This window comes from Ammodytes marinus, assembly GCF_949987685.1.
Source record: "Ammodytes marinus genome assembly, chromosome: 18".
Lineage (NCBI taxonomy): Eukaryota > Metazoa > Chordata > Actinopteri > Uranoscopiformes > Ammodytidae > Ammodytes > Ammodytes marinus.
Genome location: NC_137222.1, coordinates 16,337,211 through 16,359,008, shown reverse-complemented (window position 1 = coordinate 16,359,008; position 21,798 = coordinate 16,337,211). Strand labels below are relative to the sequence as shown.

The 21,798-nt window shown below is 40.3% G+C and overlaps 1 protein-coding gene across 1 annotated transcript in view; it reads right to left on the bottom strand.

Moving 5' to 3' along the window:
- Nucleotides 1-17,026, bottom strand: part of plppr1 (phospholipid phosphatase related 1) — a gene marked incomplete at both ends in the record, with an annotated part of 35,010 nt that extends 17,984 nt beyond the window's left edge. Inside the window, 2 exons of the mRNA XM_080047335.1 lie at nt 2,749-2,937; nt 16,967-17,026. Coding sequence (XP_079903461.1) covers nt 2,749-2,937; nt 16,967-17,026 — 249 coding nt within the window. The remainder of the gene's footprint in view (nt 1-2,748; nt 2,938-16,966) is intronic.
- Nucleotides 17,027-21,798: the final 4,772 nt, after the last annotated feature.

Genomic DNA, 21,798 nt, shown 5'->3' with positions numbered 1-21,798 from the left:
TACTTGTGCACTAAAGTCAAAATTGATGTCTGGAATTGATTTTTTATAAACTCTCTTACAACTAATATATATATATATTTCTGAACTACTGCAGCCGTTAACATTTATCTATTGCATTATTAAACTATACTAAAGCCTGTCTCTTACTATGCAAAGACACTGAATCACACTGTCTGCATTCTAGGATTACATCGTCTCTTCCACATATGGCCCATTTGCCAAAGAATGAATTATAATATTGCACAGACACATGCAAATATTCTCCAGGAGGTGTTCAGAAAATATTTGACATGGGTTTAATAATGAACTGACCCAGGGGGGGGCGGAGACATATGGTGCCAGGTCTGGTTGTGTGCTGGGTTGGAGTCTACAAGCACGAAGCAAGACTGACACCTGGTGGCTGCATGCTGCTACTACTACTGTATGAAGCGATTGAACAGCAAAGCACAATGTAGCCATATTCAACTGTCAGTCAAATTTTAAAATTAAAATCTTATTATAATATTCAGACAATTGCCATGGTTTGGTCAAGTGTTCGGGAAAGATTTCCAATAGATCCTTTTCACAGAAGACAATGCTACACTGCAATTGATAACTGATAACATTAACGAGGTCTCACTAACAGCCACAGAGCCATCGTTAACCTTATTAATTACACCTGTGCTTTTCCTGCTATGACCAGCGCTAATCTAATGCAGTGGAAGAGGCCCATCCCTGTCAGTAGGTTCTCTGCAATGTTAATTATGAGCCTGTTCCAACCCCATACTAGCAGACACAGAGGTGGAATGTATTAAAGTGCATATACTCAATCACTGTACAAAGTCAAGCTACTTGTACTTTTAGTTGAGTATTTCTATGTGTCAGCTTTATACTTTAACTTTGCTATACATCACAAATGTTCTACTTTTTACTCCACTACATCTGTTACTTTTCCCACTTACAAGTTTTCATACCCTTCGTGTGGAGTGACATCCATGTATCTCGAAATGTGGTGATTTTGAACTTCATATGTGCAATGTTTAGAACTACAGCAGTAAAATGCAAGTGACAAATTGATGCAGCAGTCATATCCATGAACATAAATAATAGTAAAACACAGACAGGGACAATTTTAGGATAATGATCACTTTGAATTTTGATATTTTAAGTACATGTTGTTGTACTAAGATACTTCAATAAAGGACTTTTACTTGTACCCTTCAGTGTGGCATTGCTACTTTTACTTTAGCAAATAATCTGAATATGCTTTCCCCTCTTACAGTACATGATTATTCTATTCTATAATAATCGTCACTGCTTCGTGTAAAAGCAGCAATTATACCGGAATAGTATTAATACTGACAGGAAATGGGTACGGTTTGTGCAATGTCGGACGCTAAACAAATTGCAACTACAGAGTGTCACGGTTAATTACATTTGACAAAGAGACAGCAACGTGTCTTTCTTTTTTTCTCAGGAATGTAAAGCCTATTTCTTTCTGGACCCGTTTCAGCACCTCCCACTATTTATGTTTAAGTTTGTCCCACTTTTGACCACCTCCCCCATTTCCCTCTGGGAATTGAATTATGGGAGAATATTGTCTATCAACCGATCACTCAAAATCAACTGCATAAACACTGTCTGGTTTATGTATGCTCTATTGTAGTCCCTTTCCAAACACAGTATGGACATACTCAAAACAGCCATCAAAGGACAGAGTATCTGTCAAAGGATCTGAGTCAAATGTAACTTAGACTCGATGTTGATGCATGATTGTCCACATGCATCACACGTACACTGCTCACTATGTTATATTACACTTCACTGGTACATTTAATTCTGAGTTTTGTAGTATGATGCAGCAAAACAAAAGTTTATGATACCTTTCTTATCAGCACACATATATGAAAATATATAAAATGGTGTTCTTTAGTAGGACAGTTTGCCATAAAAATGTTTCCCAATGTCCTCTATGTATATATATAACATATAGGTCTATAGTGAAGTAACATGCGTAAGTAATGTGCAGTTATGAAATGCTGTCACAAAGGCAGGTCATGTTAGGCTAAGTCAGGAGCATGTATTAATTGTAAATGATTGGCTTCAAATGTCGAAAGATGTTAGCAGTGAAGAAACGGTTGCTTTGTCAAGAGAAAACAGCACGAAGGTTGAGTAATAGAGCCTGAATAAACACAAGCATTCCATGTTTGTAAAAAAAAACAGCTTAAGATCCACATTTTTACACTGTTTCACCCCTTCCCTTTTGCTGCATTTTAGCTTACATTTGCATGTAATGTCAGCTGTTCTGCTCTTTTATGTATGTTTCTTGCATTTGTTGTGAAGCACTTTGTGACATTGTCTGCTCTTGAAAGGTGGTATACAAATAAACATATTATTATTATTATTATCTGATTATTGCGATTTACACTGCAGCACATGGCATATACATTTTTCTTTGTCCGTATTAAAAAGGTGCCCCGAGGAACTTCCAGTTTGTGTTCATTCTTGCACCCCCTTTGCACAAAAGCGGTAGTGTTTGTACCACGCCAGCTGTAGTTTCTGGGTGAGCGTTCCCATGACAAAGATATTTAGAAAAACTTTACAAAAATACAATTATTTGCACTGATGGTCTCGTTTGCTGTACCATGTCATTTATGATCATCAAAGGGAAAAATTAGACCGTTTCAGAAATATTAATAAAAAAAAGTTCCTCGTAGCACCTTTTAAACACTTTGGTGAATTGCACATACAATGTTTGTGTGTACTCACCACAGCGGTTGGAGCGGCGGCCACCACACAGTAGAGGATGAGCGGGGGGATGAAGCTGCTCTCCTCTGTGCCCGGGTAAGGCTTCATCAGCTCGGCGTCGTTGCAGAAGAAGCCCTGCACGTGCACGCTGAACAAGTCGGTGCACTCCATGTAGTAGGCCAACAACACCGTGCCGGACATGATCACCAGCTGGAAGAAAAACATGTCGGAGCGAGACAGGAGAGCCACGGAGTAGAGGAAGTTGAAGAAGAGGAGGAGGAGGAGAAGAAGGAGAAGAGGGGAAGGGACACGTGTTAGTTGTATATCCAGGTCCACCGAAGGGCTAGCCTCCCATCACTCCAGTTGGTAAAAAATATTTTTTTCTTGAATGAGTTGTTTCGCTGCCGAAGCCCTGAACACCAGTCCACTACTGCTCTCTCTCTCTGCTGAGACGTGTTTTTAATATGAAATAAAAACTAAAAAAAATCTTCTAAATTCATCAAATTTTTTGTTGCATTTCCTCTCTCTCTTTCTCTCAATCTTCTGCTGACAAATTGTGCACAAGCAGCACACCACCACCATCACTTACCACCTCCTCTCCTCTCCTCTCCTCGCTCACCCCCTCATCCTTTCATCCTTTCATCCCGCAAACATAGGACGTCTTTTGTCTCTGGCCTCTTTTCGCTCTCTTTCTAGAATGAGCTGCAGGCAACATTTTTTTGTTTAGCCTTTACATACGGTTCCCTCAGACGCTGCAAACGAATCAACGGTAGCAATATAAAAGAGTATGACGCGGTAAAAGGAAAGGATTTGAATGCAGTTTCTATAGTATCTGCTGGATTTGTGTCATTCAGACACTAAATGGACGACAATGCGGCCCAATCTAGCCGTCGTGCTGGCACTATGCTATTTGGGTTTTATATCAAAGGGAATGTGATTGGAGATTAGATGATAGAGAGGCTGTCAGACATGATGAAAGGCCCGACAACGTCACAGGAACTGGAAGGAGTAGGATGTCTTAGTCAAAGTACAGTACAGCAAAAGTACAGTAAGCATTCATCACGTAAAGGTAGCAATAGAGTATTAAAGATTGTTTTCCTTTCCATATGACAAAAAACAAAAACGTTAGGAAATTTGGATAGAACTTTTGGATAGCCCGAAACCATTTAAACCTTCAGTAGCCCATACATGTGTTTAAGAATGTAAATGAGTGTGTGCAATGCTCCCACTAATGTATTTTGATTTACAAGTAGGAGATTACTTGCCTCATGAAAGTGGGGGACTGTTACTTATGGGCTTGTTTTGGGTGTATTCTTAGTTTGTCCCCCCCCCCCTCTCTCTCTTAATTTGCCACTGATTGAGTGAGCAGGTGTGCTTCCTCACTCAATCACGCTCAGGTGTTCCAATCAGTCAGCAGCATGAAAGCAGGTGGAGAACCTCAGTCTCTGGCCCTGCTCTGCTCACTGCTGACCTGATATTATTTTTCTTGGAAGTAGGAGTTTACGGGCGGCAGTGGCGAAGTGGGTAGGGAGGTCGCCTCTGGTGTGCAGGGTCGGAGGTTCGATCTCCCGCCTACCTGCCACATGTCGAAGTGTCCCTGGGCAAGACATTGAACCCCGAATTGCTCCCGATAGTTAGCTTGCACCCTGTGTGGTAGCTGCTGCTATCAGTGTGTGAATGGGTGAATGTGTACAAAAACAATGTAAAGCACTTTGAGTCTGTGAAAAACCAGGGAAAAGCGCTATATAAGTCGAGTCCATTTACCATTTGCCAGTGTCCTGTTCTTTGTCCAAATTTGTGGACATAACGGGGACATATGGGGAGGCATATTCTATCGGACAGGACAAGTACGGAAGCTAAGACATGCCATCAAGATGGTTGTGAAATTGGGCCACAGCTGAATAGTTAACGTTGAAAATGTCCTTCCCAAGTCTACTCAGCTTCCTGTGACCAGAGGAAATAAATAAAAAACAGAATAATAAGAAAGTTTGATGATCCCGTCAAGTATCGAAATCGATCAAGTATCAGATTATTACAAACAGATAAAACGGATTACAGGTGGTCAGGTCTGATTATCTTTTAACATTAGTTGGCTGAATAACTTTAACTTCTAAAATGTGTTTACCTGTTCAAACAATATAAAGTGATCATGGTAGCATAAAGAGTTGTTCCTGATTATTTTAACATGGTTTAGCCAGCCATTTGTAATACTCATCTCTACCACCAGGTGGCACTATGCTACCACAGAAGGATCGGTAAAGGCTTCTAATAGGAGGACAACACAAATCTCAGGTTGTATGATACTGGAAATATATTCAATATCCTGCTGTAACATGACATTGTTTGTTTAAAAAATATAAATAATTATATTTTGGACCATGGGGCAGATTATGACTGCATTTGTGAAATAAAAACCAAGTTTTCAGTTTGCATTATGACAATGTGAGGTCAGGTGAGTATAAGGTTAATGCCCTGTAACACTAAAACAACACCTGAGCTGTCCCATATGGCTCTCAAAGCAAAGAAAAATATTCTGGGTCCCATGTGTTGGAATATGTGGTGTATTTTCTTCTTTAGTATTTCGCTCATATTATACATGACCTGAATGAGCAGATTCATAAAGCTGTCTCACTGGTGTGCAGTGCAGACCAAGGTTGAAGGCAAGATTGCTTTCTGTGTTACAGTAAAACCACATTGGCAAGAAATCAGGCTGTTTCCTTTTTAATTTCTGTGGGGGATAGAACGCCTACAACAAACTCTGCTCATCATCCCATCTTCAATTGTCAATTCATCAAGGGAACTATTGAAGGAAAGCCTCCTTTCTTTGAAATTGACACGTTTCCTAAATGTCAAACCAGTGATAACAGAGAAGGTGTTAAGTAAAAGTGTCTATGGGTTCAGGGATATGATTGTACATGCATGACACAGCTAAAACAAATGACTCAGATCAGGCTGTCAATCATGGGTGCATCCTGTAGCTTTGATGCAGTGTGCTTTTCATTCGATAGATGCTTTTCTATGTTTAGGGCTGAGAAAGAGAAATGTTTGCAAGTGAAAGTGCTGGATAGTTGCTGACCATGGTAGAAATTCTCCACATTCTAGGATTGTGTAGATATAGCCACAGTATACTGCACACTGACGTGTATGATTTCTCAAATGCATTCATTTATCAGTGAAACAACTCATGAGCTGAAGGTTTTTGCTAAATCTCAACAGTATATCCAATCCTATCAAATTAGTTTAGCAGATTGTTGTTTAATGCAAAAACTATTGTTTCCACTTTGAAATATAAAGAGTGTGTGAACCAGACTGGACAATATGGTGTTCAGACAGTGAAGGTAAGAAAGCAACTGTATTCACAGAGGGCAGGAGAGAAATGTTGGCAGATCTATTCGTGTGACAGATGGCTGTGTGTGTGTGTGTGTGTGTGTGTGTGTGTGTGTGTGTGTGTGTGTGTGTGTGTGTGTGTGTGTGTGTGTGTGTGTGTGTGTGTGTGTGTGTGTGTGTGTGTGTGTGTGTGTGTGTGTGTGTGTGTGTGTGTGTGTGTGTGTGTGTGTGTGTGTGTGTGTGTGTGTGTGTGTGTGTGTGTGTGTGTGTGCGCGCATTATCAGTTTCATCTGCAACTTTTTAAATAACACTAGGCAAGTTAGCAATCTTTTTGCCTTCTCCTGTTATTACAAAGGTACCAAAATACTTGGCTGCACAGCGTACCTACCTACATCACAGATATATTCATCATTACTAAAGGAAAGGGTGAGGCAGAGCAGAAATTACATTTCCAATGGCAATTTGCACAAAAACAAATCCTCTTTCATCTTAAAGCAGCTTGTCGGCAAGACAGACGGATACAGGATAATGCCATGTTGTTCCACAACAGGGATTAATCTGCTAAAATAGTATTCATATGTCTCCTCTGAAAATATGTAAATTCCTTCGCTTGCAGAAATGCCATGTAATACCTTTTAGGATCATATACCTGAGGATGTCAGGTTTACAAGGAAATGCCTGAACATGGCAGATTAATGAGAGGGATGTACAGTAGAGTACACTTGTCGAAGTTTAATATTATAAGTGTATTACTGTAAAAAAAAGATGAGCTTTGCCTCAAGCTCAATATTGTGTTCAACAGCCTGCACTAAGAAGGAGCCTGAGAAGTGAACATTGCTGGAACAAACCCTGAGCTAGTTGAGAAGACTTTCTTCACATATGTGTTACGATGAATATACAATACTTCTATCATCAAAATGTGATTTTTTTGTTGTTGCTATACTGTGCCTGTTGAATCTGACATCTATTGATTGTCTAACTTTTGATGGAGCGGGATCCCTCCTCGGCAGCTCTTCCTGAAGTACTTTAAAGGGCATTTTTGGGTTGTAAGTTTTCCTGAATGCCGCACATAAACAAAATTGATTTGACTTGACACGTCCTTGAACCATTTCTACCCTCCTACATTCATCCCAATCATATTGGCTCTTCTAAAGCTCTATAAAACTCACACTTCCTCCATCACTCACTCCACACATCATTTCACTTTCCAAACTATAAAGCATAGAAAGCCATAAACAAGTTCCAGTGAGCCATTAAACATGATGAGAATCGTCGGCCTTTGCATAACACCAAGAGAGGCTACGAGAGCAAAACAATCTACAATCTCAGCCTCATCTCACTCGCCCTCTTGACTGCTCTGTCCTTTGGTCTGTAGCACAGCGTACTTGGTTGTGAGTATGGAGTACTTATCTTTTGATAAAGATGTTGAAGTGTGTGCCAACATAGCCTAATGAAAAAAGAAAATAATGGTGCAGTGTATTCCCTGGAGGGCCTGTAGCCATTCCTGTGACTTTTTCATAAACTGTCTTTTGCTTGACAGATTTTACACCTGGACAAATGTCCCTTTCTCTGTAAAGCATAACTTGTGGCTCCATTATATTCCCTCCACAGCACAGCGACATGCCGCATTAACTGTGTGAAGGGCGGACTGACGAGACGGGCTGTCATAAAATGCGTATAAAAAGTTACTGCAGCACGCCATTATCCTTGTCCCTTGCAGGGTACAAATTCACCCTCCTTTACCCCAAATTCTGGCATGAGCATTTCAGTGCAGCCATCTAACTCAGCTGAGGTCTAACATGTGACATTACTCAGTACCTTGTAGGACACCATATCACTTCATAGGAGCGGACAAGCATTTCATACTACACATTTATGAATCAATCACCTAAGTCTTTAAGTCATACAGTATCTCACATAAGTGAGTACACCCCTCACATTTCTTCAAATATTTCATTATATCTTTCCATGGGACAACACTGAAGAAATGACACTTTGATATAATGTAAAGTAGTCAGTGTACAGCTTGTATAACAGTGTAAATTTACTGTCGCCTCAAAATAACTCGACACACAGCCATTTATGTCTAAACTGAAGGCAACAAAAGTGAGTACACCCCTAAGAAAAATTTTCCAAATTGGGCCCAAAGTGTCAATATTTTGTGTGGCCACCATTGTTTTCCAGCACTACCTAAACCCTCTTGGGCATGGAGTTCACCAGAGCTTCACAGGTTCCCACTGGAATCCTCTTCCACCCATTCATGACGACATCACGGAGCTGGTCGATATTAGAGACCTTGCGCTCCTCCATCTCCCGTTTTAAGAAGCCCCAAAGATGCTCAATAGGGTTTATGGCTGGAGACATGCTGGGCTGTCCATCACCTTTACCCTCAGCTTCTTTAGCAAGCCACTGGTCATCTTGGAGGTGTGTTTGGGGTCGTTATCATGTTGCCATACTGCCCTGCGGCCCAGTTTAAGACGGTTGAGTGCACGTTTTCAGCGTCACACCAAGAGGTTGGTTTTGGAAAATAGACGTATGAGTGCTGCCAGCATTGCTGCAGGGCTTGAAGTGGTGGGGGGTCAGCCTGTCAGTACTCAGACCATAAGCCACACTCTGCATCATACTGGTCTGCATGGCTGTTGTCCCAGAAGGAAGCCTATTCTAAAGATGATGCAAAAGAAACCCCACAAACAGTTTGCTGAAGACAAGCACACTACGGACATGGATCACTGCAACCATGTCCTGTGGTCTGATGAGACCAAGATAAACTTAGTTGGTTCAGATGGTGTCAAGTATGTGTGGTGGCAACCAGGTGAGGAGTACAAAGACAAGTGTATCTTGCCTATAGTCAAGCATGGTAGTTGGAGTGTCATGGTCTGGGGCTGCATGAGTGCTGCCAGCACTGGGGATCTACAGTTCATTAAATGCTAACATGTACTGTGACATACTTGAGCAGAACATGATCCCCTCCCTTCATAAACTGGGCCGCAGGGTGGTATTGCAACATGATAACGACCCCAAACACACCTCCAAGATGACCACTGCCTTGCTAAAGAAGCTGAGGGTAAAGGTTATGGCCTGGCCAAGCATGTCCCCAGACCTAAACCCTATTGAGCATCTTTGGGGCTTCTTAAAACAGGAGATGGAGGAGCGCAAGGTCTCCAATATCCACCAGCTCCGTGATGTCGTCATGAATGAGGGGAAGAGAGTTCCGGTGGCAACCTGTGAAGCTCTGGTGAACTCCATGCCCAAGAGGGTTAAGGTAGTGCTGGAAAATAATGGTGGCCACCCAAAATATTTACACTTTGGGCCCAATTTGGACATTTTAACTCAGGGGTGTACTCACTTTTGTAACCGACAGTTTAGACATTAATGTCTGTGTGTCGAGTTATTTTGAGGGGACAGTAAATTTACACTGTTATATAAGCTGTACACTGACTACTTTATATTGTATCAAAGTGTCATTTATTCAGTGTTGTCCCATGAAAAGATATAATGAAATATTTGAAGAAATGTGAGGGGTGTACTCACTTTTGTGATATACTGTATATCAGCTACTCTTTTTCAACCCTGTTTTCAGCCAAATAACCTCGTTCTCAACCCACTGTGCACAACCCAATATCAGATACAGAAACATGACTCAAAATGAATACTTTAAAAATGAGTATTGCTCTGTGTCTGCTGGATATGTAGGCTACATACTGATGCAACTGTCTTTGAACATGTTCCCTCATATCAACTATAACCAACTAACAACAGAAGAATAAAAAGTCAATACACTCAAAGTTGTGGTAGCTTTGATGGCTAATATTACAGTATATAATGTTAGCAACCCAAAGCTAATGTAGACTTTACTAGGGGAACTGCTGAACTATCCTTTAGCATGGCAACAGTGGCCAGTGTTTAGCAAAAGTTTAAACTCAGTAATGTGTTAAGGTCGGCTATAATAAATTCCTTAATTTAGGTCATATGACTGATGGTTATGGTCTGGCAGATATGAAGCCACTTTACGATATTATTTTGTGTAATTACAAACATAACAGCCAATTTCATCATAATAAAAAATCCTAAGCTAATTAAATTGTTGGCCATTACTCTCCTTCACCAAACCCCTCAACCTCTTCTCCTCTACATCTCCTCCACTACAGAGTCTTTTTACTGTCTGTCCTGCTGCGCATCTCTTCACTAAAGCTATAAAAAGAAAATAAATTGAAAAATGTTAGATAAGTCCAACAAGTCCTAGATTTTCATGTTACTGTCATATTGTGTTAGAAGACTGACAGAAAGAGGCATTTTAGCCCGGCTTCCCTCGGATTTAGACCGTGGTTTGACACTCCCGTTGTCAAACTTGTCTTTGAGTCATACAGAGGCACCCTACACCTCTGTTCTTCCTACAATATATTTACAAATGCTTAACATTGTCTGCTATTAATGATGTGCCCTGAATCAAGTAATACATATTATTATAATATCTAGGGCAGTCAAATTAACGCGTTAATTTCGATTAATTAATCACAGAAAAATTAACGCAGATTAATCGCACTTCTATAATGCCCTTTGACCCGGTGCAAAAGTGGTGCGGAGCTGCACCGAGCTGAACCTGTAGCTTGCATACATACACTGCCTGCACGGGTGAAAGGGAGAAAAGTAAAGAGAGAAGCAGGGGGAAAGGGCGGGGCCGAGGGCTCTATGGACGGTTTATGGGATGCTTCGGGCAAATAAGCATGAAGGTAGGAAGACATCTTACTTTATTCTCCACAGTGTCTGTGCATTATTGATTTAGTGGGTGCAACAATGTAGGTTCAAAAGTATCTCTCAATCTTCCTCCGTGTGTACAATTTTGTTTGCTAGCTGTCTCGTCTCCCGCGTAAACGGACACCCGCCCCGTGTGTGTGTGTGTGTGTGTGTGTGTGTGTGTCAATATTTTTGCCTATGAGTACGACGATGGGGAATGAATCGGCATAGGCATCTGTGGCAGTGCAGCGCTGTCTGTTGTGGAGACAGAAGTTACGAGAGACGGATAGCGAGAGAGAGAGAGAGAGCCAGAGAGAGAGAAACAAACTGTAACAGGCTATACAGCTGTTTATAAACAGGTATAAAAGTATCATAAAAGTATGCGATTAATTTAGATTAATTAATCACAGAGCCTGTAATTAATTAGATAATGTTTTAATAATAATAATATCATATTAACAGCATTTACTGAAGATGAATTACAAACCACTATATTCAAAAGCTTTAAGATGTCTACAACAAAGACAGTTCATGTTGCTATCCAGGCTCAGTATTATGTTAAGTACACAACATTTGAGGTTTGGAGAGGGGTCATCATCCAGTCAGTTTTCCTGAGGCTGTTGTCCTTGCTTGTTAGGTATAGATGTGACTCGTTCTGCTTCACATGCAGTGTATTTATCAAGCGGGTGTACCAGGCTGATACAGTCGCAGTTTGAATGTATTTTCACAGAGTGCCCGCTATGTGAGTATCCTAACTTTTTACATAAGCATTTAAGAGACAATTGCGAGAAAAAAATATATTAAAAGGGGACATTAATTTTTTTTTAAGATGATTACATATTCCTCTTGACTCACTACCGTAATTATATTTTGCAATGTGTTTTTTTTTTTTTCGGGGGAAACTTTCCATCTCTGAAATCCTTGCAAAAGAGATTTAGTCACATCACGAGGAAAGCTGTGGCCGCCGAAGATATACGACTTTAGCTTCCTCCATTCTACAGAAATCTCCATGAGGTCAGATAGTAGCACAGCAAAAAAAAAATATCCAGAGAGTTGAGCAGAATGTGTTAGCTAAAAATAAATGGACAGAGCCAGAACTATAACTCTCCCTCACAGCACAGCAGCCTGCGGTGGTTTTGTGCTTTTTGTGTGTGTTTTCATTTATCTGAAAAGGTCACCTGTCTCCTATTCGATCAACACTGTAACTATAGTCCTCAGGCAGTCCCCACTCAAATTTAACTGGGGCCAAGATTGATGACGGGGAAGAAAACTCATATGGTTGCAACATAACAAAATGTAAAAAATGTAATAAAAAACAAAGGGAAAGGAAATTGAAGAAATACTTTATCTCAAATGCACCATACATAAAAGGACAATGTACATGTCATCCCTTCAGCTTAAAGTCAAAATCTCCAGCTGCAGGCATTGCAGATTGCAGGCACGTTTCCCTGTCTTAGCTTCCACACAACTGGCAGCTTTAATTAGGCTGTGTGCTGTTCCAAAACTAAACTGAACATGCTATTTCCCTAGATAAAAGCCCCCTTTTTAGATTCCCCCCCTCAAGTCAAAATCATATTGCATCACTGCAGCTCACGGAGAGACAGAGCAACATCAAAAAGCATCGGGGCACCGGGGGGATGTTTTTTTATTTAAATAATGACAGCCTAGAACATTATTACACCATAGAAGAGATCGAGTAAGATCAAAGAAAGATATGATCTCGAGGGGGTTGACGTTGGGAATTTTAACAAACGGTAGTCAGCATGGTGCAGGTGATGTTTTCAAAAAGACTTGACCAGGCCTTTGCTAACACTGAACATAACCAGGTTTATATTCTTGTGTGTGAAACATTTGAAAAAAAAAGCTTAGTTAGATTAATGAAAGCCTGGGGCTCTTTTCTTTTACATAATCTCATCCGGGGGGAGGTACAGGATATATCCGATCTCTCCTCATTCCGCACTGCTCATTTGCCGTTTATTAATTTCTTTCGTCGTTTTTTGCAGCCTTTCACTTCCTTCTCCTTAATGTACTTCCTTTATCCTTCCCATCTCAATGTTCTTATCTCCTTGCTTGTAGTGTCCCAATTTCCTGTTGTCTGCGCTCCATCCCTTTCCTCTCATCCTATTCTTATTTTTATTCCCTTTCCTTTCCGCATTCAATCCCCTACACAGTAATGTAAAATGGCAACAAATGTTCATCTTGAGGTTGAAAAAGCAACAAGTTACACAACTACAGAATCGTATCACCATTAATAAGCATCGTCCCTTGTCACACAGCCTCCGGCAACTGAAAGACACTGCCGAGCTCTGCTCCAATCAGTACACTCGGTGTACGGTCACGTGACAGCACAACTCCCTCTGTGTTTGCCCTGTTAGTGACAGGCAAGATGAGTAAGAGAAAGAGGTCAGAATAAAAATAAATAAAAAAAGAGCTCCTGTAAAACTGTTAGAAATGGGAAGAGATGTGGGGTGGGGGAGATTGAGGTTTAGGTGCAGGTTTAGTGGGTAAACAAGGGGTTAAAGTGAGAAAAGAGGCAGTGAGGACTTGACAGAGACATCAAAGACAAAACAGGGAGAATTTTAAGAGGCCTTTGAGAGCTGCCAGTGAAGAAGAGGGGGCGTGAAAATTAAAGAAAGCTTGCTACTCAATGGCTTATTACAGTTTATATTTCACTGTGCTCTATTCTGCTGTAACATGGAGAACATGTACATGGTGTGATACAATACTGGGATATTGTGATTGGGATGGGAGATCCAGACTTAAATTACAAGTATACAATTTCACTTTGCTTTTATGTGCTTCTTATATAAATCCTAAAAGTCAAAGGAGTTGTGTGGTTTTCTAGTTTTTTGAACTTCAAAAAAGAGTTGGCAGACAATGCCAGTATCATTGATGAACTATCAGGGGTATCATTTTACAAGATTGCAATAAAATGAATCATTCCAGTCATTTCGGTGAAAATTTAACATCCTTTATAATCTTTATGCATATTGTAATTTATGCCGACATTGGAGAACAATATTCTTGATTTGCGCCACATTAAAGCTGCACTCCTGCAATCTAGAGTAGTACAAGTTAAAGCCTCAGAGGCTAAATTATCCAGATATTTTCTCACTTGTTAAGGCAGCAGAAGCACTGGATCCTACATTTACCAATTTGGAACTCAGAAGCATCTTTGATAAGAGCAGCTAACACTCACTTCGTTAAAATTGCATGAACCCAAGTTTGTAATGCAGGTTTTCTAATGAAACGTTGTGTCCCTTAAGCCCAAGCCTAGATAACCCTATTGATATCAGTCGGGATATCTCTTCAGATGGTCATTAAAGTCCCCACAGAGACACACAGGACCTTCTACTAAACTGTGTGCACATGCTGAATAACCCTCTTTGCGACAGGTGAAATGGAACATGAAGTGCAAAATCATCGTGGAGTGTCCCTTTAACAATGGATTCAAACTGAACCTGTCAGTTTGCAGTTTACATCCTGAGCTGATAACAACATAATCACATAGATATGAAAGATGAGGAGGGGATGGAAAAAGAAAGGATATAAAACCGTATTCATAATCTTTATCCAAGAAGGAGCAATCATCTTATCTCATGAAGCATTGTGAATGTCACCATTTCCTCTTCCCTCATCTCCAAAGTGGTACCAACTGATGTGATGAAGTAATAATATGACAATATAACATTATTAGAAAATCATTACTGGGACTTGTTATGATGTGAATTTTCATCAGACAGCCAAACCATGGCAGATATTCATCTATTATCAATAGCAGCTGCTTGCCTCCTTCTGCTACCGGCGATGAAAGACTTTGACGTCTCCAAACGGTGGGGTTCACACTAAAGTTGGCAATAAAACTGAACATGGGATCATTCAACATCTGATGAACTGATTGTTCAGAAACAATGAACATCGCACAGGCCGTGAGCTCATACTGACACAATGTCACACTGCTATCATCATCATCATCATAGGAACTATCCTAATTCCAAATGAGGAAAAAAACATTATGTTTCATACATCAACTTTAAAGCCCCTCTCAACCCAAATCCACATAATCCTTCTAACTATGGAATTCAGGGAGTTAGCTGCATGCTAGTAAACATCTGAAAAGAGAGTTAGGCATAATTATCATCCATATTAAAGATATTAACTTTTAGGTTTAATACACTTTTCAGAAATTCGGTTTGGATGAGGATGGCTATGCTCTGATTCTTATTACACAATAAGTATGTTTGAACCAATCACAGCAGTTCATTGCCTGAACGTTCTATGAAAACAGTGACTGTTGCCATGGAGACCATTTGATACGGCCACGCCCACACAGTCCTGCCAAACGGTCTGGACAGTAGGAAAATTATTTTTTAATCTGAATTTTACAATGTTATAAACATTAATATTCAATCAGACTTTTGTCGAATCGATATCATATATTGATTTTTTTACTATTTTAGACCAGGTTTCCAGAGGCCTTAAGGTCTGGAGTAAGGGACATTTGCTTTATGTTTCAAGAAGCATATGCTGTATTAAACAGCCTGAATACATTTTAGTTAGATGTCACCAACATAATAATTAGTTACCAATTAGCCCCACTCTAGTTACACACCCTCATTAAACAAATTGCACAGCCATGATTAGCAATGTCCAACTGAGCATGTCACGCTGAGTTCCAGACAAGACACTTGAAAGCTGTAAATGAGCAAATTGCTGTACAATGATGACAGTCTGTCCAACAGAAGGACTTTCTCTACAGAAGCTGAACAACTTTGTGATGATTAATCATGTGTCACAGTCCAAACAAACTGTTTGAAAAAGGGAGAATGACGCTTGAAAATGTGTCTGCATCCACTCTGTGTTTTTATGTTAACAGCAGCTGTACAGAGAGATTTATTTGACACATAAAATAACTTAAAGTCTGGTTACGTGGGAGTAAAAGTGACATTTTTATTCAGGACAAATGGGATTTGTAATACGGAAATAACACCATGGCATACTGTTTGTGTGTGAGCTATTCTGAAAAAGACAAGTAAGAACAGACCATTCAACATGCAGCTGTATTTTTTAGTTGATCTATTGTCAATCAGTCAAGCTGATGACTAAAGGGATAGTTCAGTATTTTTGAAGTTGGGTTGTATAGAACCCCAACCTTGGCATAGTTGCATATTTATTATGAATGATGCCTAACTCGCTGCATATTCCTACAGTATAAGGAGGTTTAAGTGCTTCTCATTGTGACAATACCTCATAGCTGATATCAAACCGGCAATCTTTCACAAACAAATCTACCTGGCACGCCCACCTGTTATTTCAGATGCGGTGAAGTGTTGTAGAGCTCAAAGGCAAATATAAACTTTTCTTAACCTTTATTTATACAGGTAAATCCTGTGCAACAACACAAAGCTTCAACTATGCTATTGATATGCGACTAAAATATAGCAGGGGGAATCTTCAGTCATTGTCTCGGATGTGATATGAACAGCAGAACAATAATGTTATACTTACATAAGAAGTATTGAGGCAAAGAATAAACAATAACCCATGAGGCTGTTCCAAAAGTAGCAAAGTAGAGCATCATGAAACACAGGCCAAATAATTAAATAAATAAAATGAAAAAAGAATCACATTTCACTTACATACTCAGACACACAGCAGCATAACAGGCAATTATATTCATTTTCTGCATGAAAGCATATCATGATGGAAGGTTGTCGGAAAATATGACAGGAAAAAAAGATCAGTCAAAGAAGGAGGAGTGAGATTAAAAGAGATGAGATAAATCCTCAGTGGAGAGAGAGAGAGAGAGAGAGAGAGAGAGAGAGAGAGAGAGAGAGAGAGAGAGATGCAAGGCGTCCTGAGACATCTCCCTGATTAAGGACTTTCAGCTGACATGGTAATTAAATATGGAGGAGCAGCAGCACCAAGCATTACACACACATACACGTTCAGCACTCCACTCTTACCAACCCTTTACGCTCTGGTAGTATTGTGTACCATTTTCCAGAAGAGGTCATTTGCTAATGGTTAAATTGTCACTTGGAGACACACACACGCACATTCAAACCAGGTTATAACTTAATGCGCATATTCATGATTCATTTTACACTGTGTACAGAAGTGCAGATTATCACCCAGACACGTGCATCCACAGTCACACACTCCAGCAGCCTCTCACCTCCACAAAGATGAAACATGGGATGATGGAGTAGCTGCGCAGGGTGTTGTTGGACGCCATCTTGCCTCCTGTCGGGAGACTTCTCCTCTCGGGATTCACGGCAGCTCACTCTGGAAAAGACGGAGAACACATCAAGTGTCAACGCTCATTATCTGTCAATGAAGGCACCGTTTCTACCTATTGCACTAGGTATGTCGTTAGGAGTATACTCGCTGAAATGAGGTATTGATGGGGACCACTTTCAATATTGACAGGTCACCTAACAGCTCAGAAGTGTATTGCCATCACAGATTAATATATTTCTTGGTGACTGAAACACAATACAAACTAAAAAAAAAACAATGGATGAGGTGCAGTCTTAGTGCTATTCTAAAATGACTTAGCTAGGCTTATTAGAAAGGCACCTCTAGCCCGACCAACTATCCATCTTGGAGATGATTATTCTGGCTCCAAGTGGCAGGGAAGGACAAGCAGAAAAGTGCAATTGACCTTTTTCCTGAGCAAAAAATCCTTCTGGGAGATCATAAGAACTCCCAGAGCAGCAAGGACATTCAATCCTTTGTGTTGTGTCCTAGGTCTACCCTTGGGTCTCCTTCTAGCCCACGCAACCAAACCTCCAAAGAGGGGTGGAGTGGAGGCTTCTTTAATAGTCCCCAACAAGCAGGCCTGGCAGTGACACCCACAGGGCTGATACCTACAATGGACATCAAAGGAGTTCCCTGATGCATAGTTAACCTCTTCAAAATATAATTTATGAAAAGTATCTGACAAGTGTCCTTCACACTCAAGCTGAGGAATGGCTGCATGGTCTGCTTTCTGTTAGCTGTACTCCAGTGTTGCTGTTTTGTTTGCATTGTAATATATTTATCTGCCAGATAAAGTCTATTCTGTTGCATTTCAACAAAACTGAGTCAACCAAACAATAAACTTGCTAACAGGACATGTTTGTTATCATCAAGATATTTTAAAAAAAATTGGAAATCTGTATCCAAAATCATTCAATCACCAACAGTACATAAAATCGGACAAATTCTCTCCCCGGTTGTAAGGAGTCCGTGTTTTCTGCTGCCTTTGTCATCCACCTGCCAAAATAGTTTGACTGCATTTCATTATGGCTTCTAATTCTCACAAGCAGTAACTTGCAATTTCCCCACAGACAACAGTGATCTCATTAGTGAGAGCTGCAATCTAATATAAATACAATGCGTGTCGAATGAGAGGTTGTCTCGCAGGGTTCAGTGGGCATAGATTAGGTGGGCCTTAAAAAAGCGGTTCTGTAAAGCCAGTAATTCCAGTATCTGCTGTAGTAATTGTTGACTTTTTGTATCAATCAACAAAGCTATGCCCCCCCCCCCCCCCCCTGTAGATATTTACCGCTAATAAATGTGTTGGAGAATGTAATCATACTTAATTCCTCATTTAAGAGTAACATCGTGGTAGCAGCATGAAGAGGAGGATTGGTTTGGGGCCAAGTTGGAGATAAAGGGAGCAGTGGAGGATTCCAAATTCTACAATCAAGACACTTTTTCACTCTTGATTATATTATTTTAGTTTAGTTTTTGTTTTTTTTGTTGGTCACTCAGTTTGCATTACAATAAAACAGTATAAAAGCAAAATGCTGACTTTATCATGCCAGGCCAGCAGGTGGTGATGATGTGTGATGTCAAACACCATAAAAGAAGGTTGTGAAAACGAAACTGGAAATGGCAAAAGCGGATTCATACATTTGTGTTTAATATATCGATTGCCCTCTGCAAGGCACTCGTAAAGACGGGTCACCTTAGTATCAATTAACTCTGTCAAGACCGCAAGCGCCTTTTTTTCTTTACTTGCGCGTCTCACCAGCAACGCTCTCATTCTCAGCAGCTGTTACCGGCTCAGCAAGTTTATTAAAAGCTCTGTTTTCAGTAATCTTAACTCCGTTTTACACTGCTTTTGTGTTGAAGGCAGGCCAAATATCGAACTCCAATGCACTTTTCTGATTGAGAAATAGTGTCACTTCACATCTCCGGAATGATCCAATTCGGACAGGTCTATAGAGGAAGGCCATATAGAAAGTGAATCTTTCTAGAACACCAGCTGCTCATTTTTAGCCACTGTAGAGACAAGCTCTGTGTAGGACACCGGTCAGTGTTGATGATTTAGCTATGCAGTGCAGCATTAGCAACACTATCTGAACAGTGACCTACAGTTCCTTCTGCAAATCACTGTGCATACTTTATGTGAGCTGTTCCATGACATAATGAACGTCTGCTATTGAACAGCTCATATAAAGTTCCACTGACAGAGGTGAACACCATTAAAACTCTCATCACAGTTTGAGGTCCAAACACGTAAATCTCACTGAGTCATTGGAGGCAGACAGACAGAGAAGCTGGCAGGTCTAACAAGTCCCTAAGTGCCTGTCCCATTTCATTTAACACTCAATCCAGGCTAATCAACCTGACTTTAGAGAGAAAAAATCTGACCATCAACCCCCACAGCTCTTCACTTAGTGTGATAGGCAGCTCAGCAGGACAAAGTATGTTTGGTGTCTGCATATGAAACACCAAGCAGCACTAAGACATCCTGGCATGGTGAACTAGGAATGTTAGGCACCTGTGCATGTGTGCCAAGAGGTGATGGAGCTGCAGAATAAACCCATACCGTTTGTTCCAAATCACATACTCTTTCTTAGAAGAATAGACTAGAATATTTACTTTCATTGCAAGACAACAAAATGTTGTTGGCTTTTCTTTTTACTTTTCTACAAACAGCTGATCATAAAAAGTATGTAGTTAGCATGCAGTAGGCACACAATTGGTATACGTTAACTTATTTATTTCATCATAACATCACGCCTTGAACTTGCCTCTTGCTTATATATCAGTCGCATTGCTGGTTGTTTTCACTCGAAGGGTCAGTTTATTGTGGGTCAGAATCGCCAAAAAAGCAGACACTAAAAAATCTTGAGCGGGTGTAGTAGGGCATCCGGGTATTTATAAGCATGCTGCATCTGACTACATGTATTGGGACATCTTGAATCTTTTTCTTCCAAACTAAATAGCAGGGAAGTATGGGTATTGGAATGCAGCCATAATCGTATTTATCTGCCAACTAGAATGTCGTAATTCATAGGAAAATCATTGCACGTCATCACAGTCTCCCGCTCTCCTGTTCAAGGACACTTCTGCCGGGGCGAAGAGCTGTCAGGTGAGGCTGAACTAATGTTTTTCAAGTTGATGGATGGTCTCGCAGTTCGCTAAAACTGTGAACTGCGAGCACCCCCCCAGAGAAGTCTTATGCGCCATGCAAATTGAATTGCTTCCAGTAAATCCCCATCAAAAAACACTACCGCTAGACATCCGCACGATGCATCTCAGTGCACATTAAACAGTATAATCAGCCCCCAGTGACTCAGTGACTTTTCAGATTAAGGAAGGTGGGGAAGCTTCAACCAAATAGAGGAAATTGAAAAGTCATGCTTGTAATTGTTTTTAAAATGTAGTTAAAAAAAAGACCCTCAAAATAAATGACCATACTAATCAATTTTACTGGCATAATTCCGATACACCAAGATATGTGGCGTCTTTTTAATTTTCTCCACACAACCACCTACAGGAATTCAATTATTCATCATTTCAGCAGCTTACTCTACTGAGCCATACTTTTTTTTTATCAAGCCAGTCAAATGGAAACAGTTTGTATAGCCATCAGTGATTTCTATCTCAGAGGAAAATATGATTCGTTAGAGTTTCTTCTATAACCTACACTACCGCATTGGTCCCTATAGTGGTAAGAGCAATATAGCTTAAAACTGGTGCATTATAACTGAAAATATTAAAACTAGTGCATTCTAACTGTATAACTTAAGATCTGTAACTTTACAACAGCTTAAGGGATTGGGCTCACTGATTAAGTCACAGTGCAAAAGAACATATTTCCATCTTAACCAGTAGTCCAACAGTTAGCCCAGCAAACAACCATAGGAACACACATTTCACAACTGTCATTGCACATATTGTGAAACACATAGCTGCCAAACAATGATCATGATGTTTAAAGACACCTCTTCATTGTCTTGTTCCTACCTGTCCATCATTACTCAAAAGTGACACATGAGAAGGGCAAGCATACAGTGGTACCTCAACTGATAATGCTCATAAGCAGTTATTGTTCATTTATCTGAGCTCTTTGTGAGAGCAAGGAAGATACATAAAGGCACGGTGAAGCATTGCCAGATAGTCATCAAAATCATTAGAGAAAGGTCTAAACAAACTACATTGTTCCTAGGTGTGCACCTGAACTTGCAACCAAAGAGGACATACAGTAATTTGAACAATGCCAAGTCATACAAGTAAAAATAGTCGCTGGCTGAAAAGTAGGAAAACTTGGTTTGCTTCAAATTATTAGTTATGTCCATTTGATGCCAAAAATGGCAACACACCTGAAATCTTTTTTTAAGGCATGTGCTCTGTTTTTGAGAAGGATTCAATGGTGCAGTCTAATCTTGTATTTTGTCTTGTCCTGTGGGAGGGCTGCAGACGAGAAAAAAGAAGCAGTTTGACAGATGCGCTCTGAGCTTGGCGGTTTGACTGGGGGCTCTCTGACAGATGATTCAAATCAAAAAACTTAAGGGGGCTGCACTCAATGTCAAAGAGTTTACACATTACACAACATCCATTTATTTCTCACTCACCAGAGCAGCCTCACAGCTCTGAGGAGTCACAGCGCTGAAGAATTGGACCTAGTCACACTCACAGTCAAGTAATTTCTCTTTTTCTCTGGCCTAGGGACAATCGCAGTTTCAAAAGATGTTCCTAAGATCATAACCAAGGAGCATTTTCCTTCCA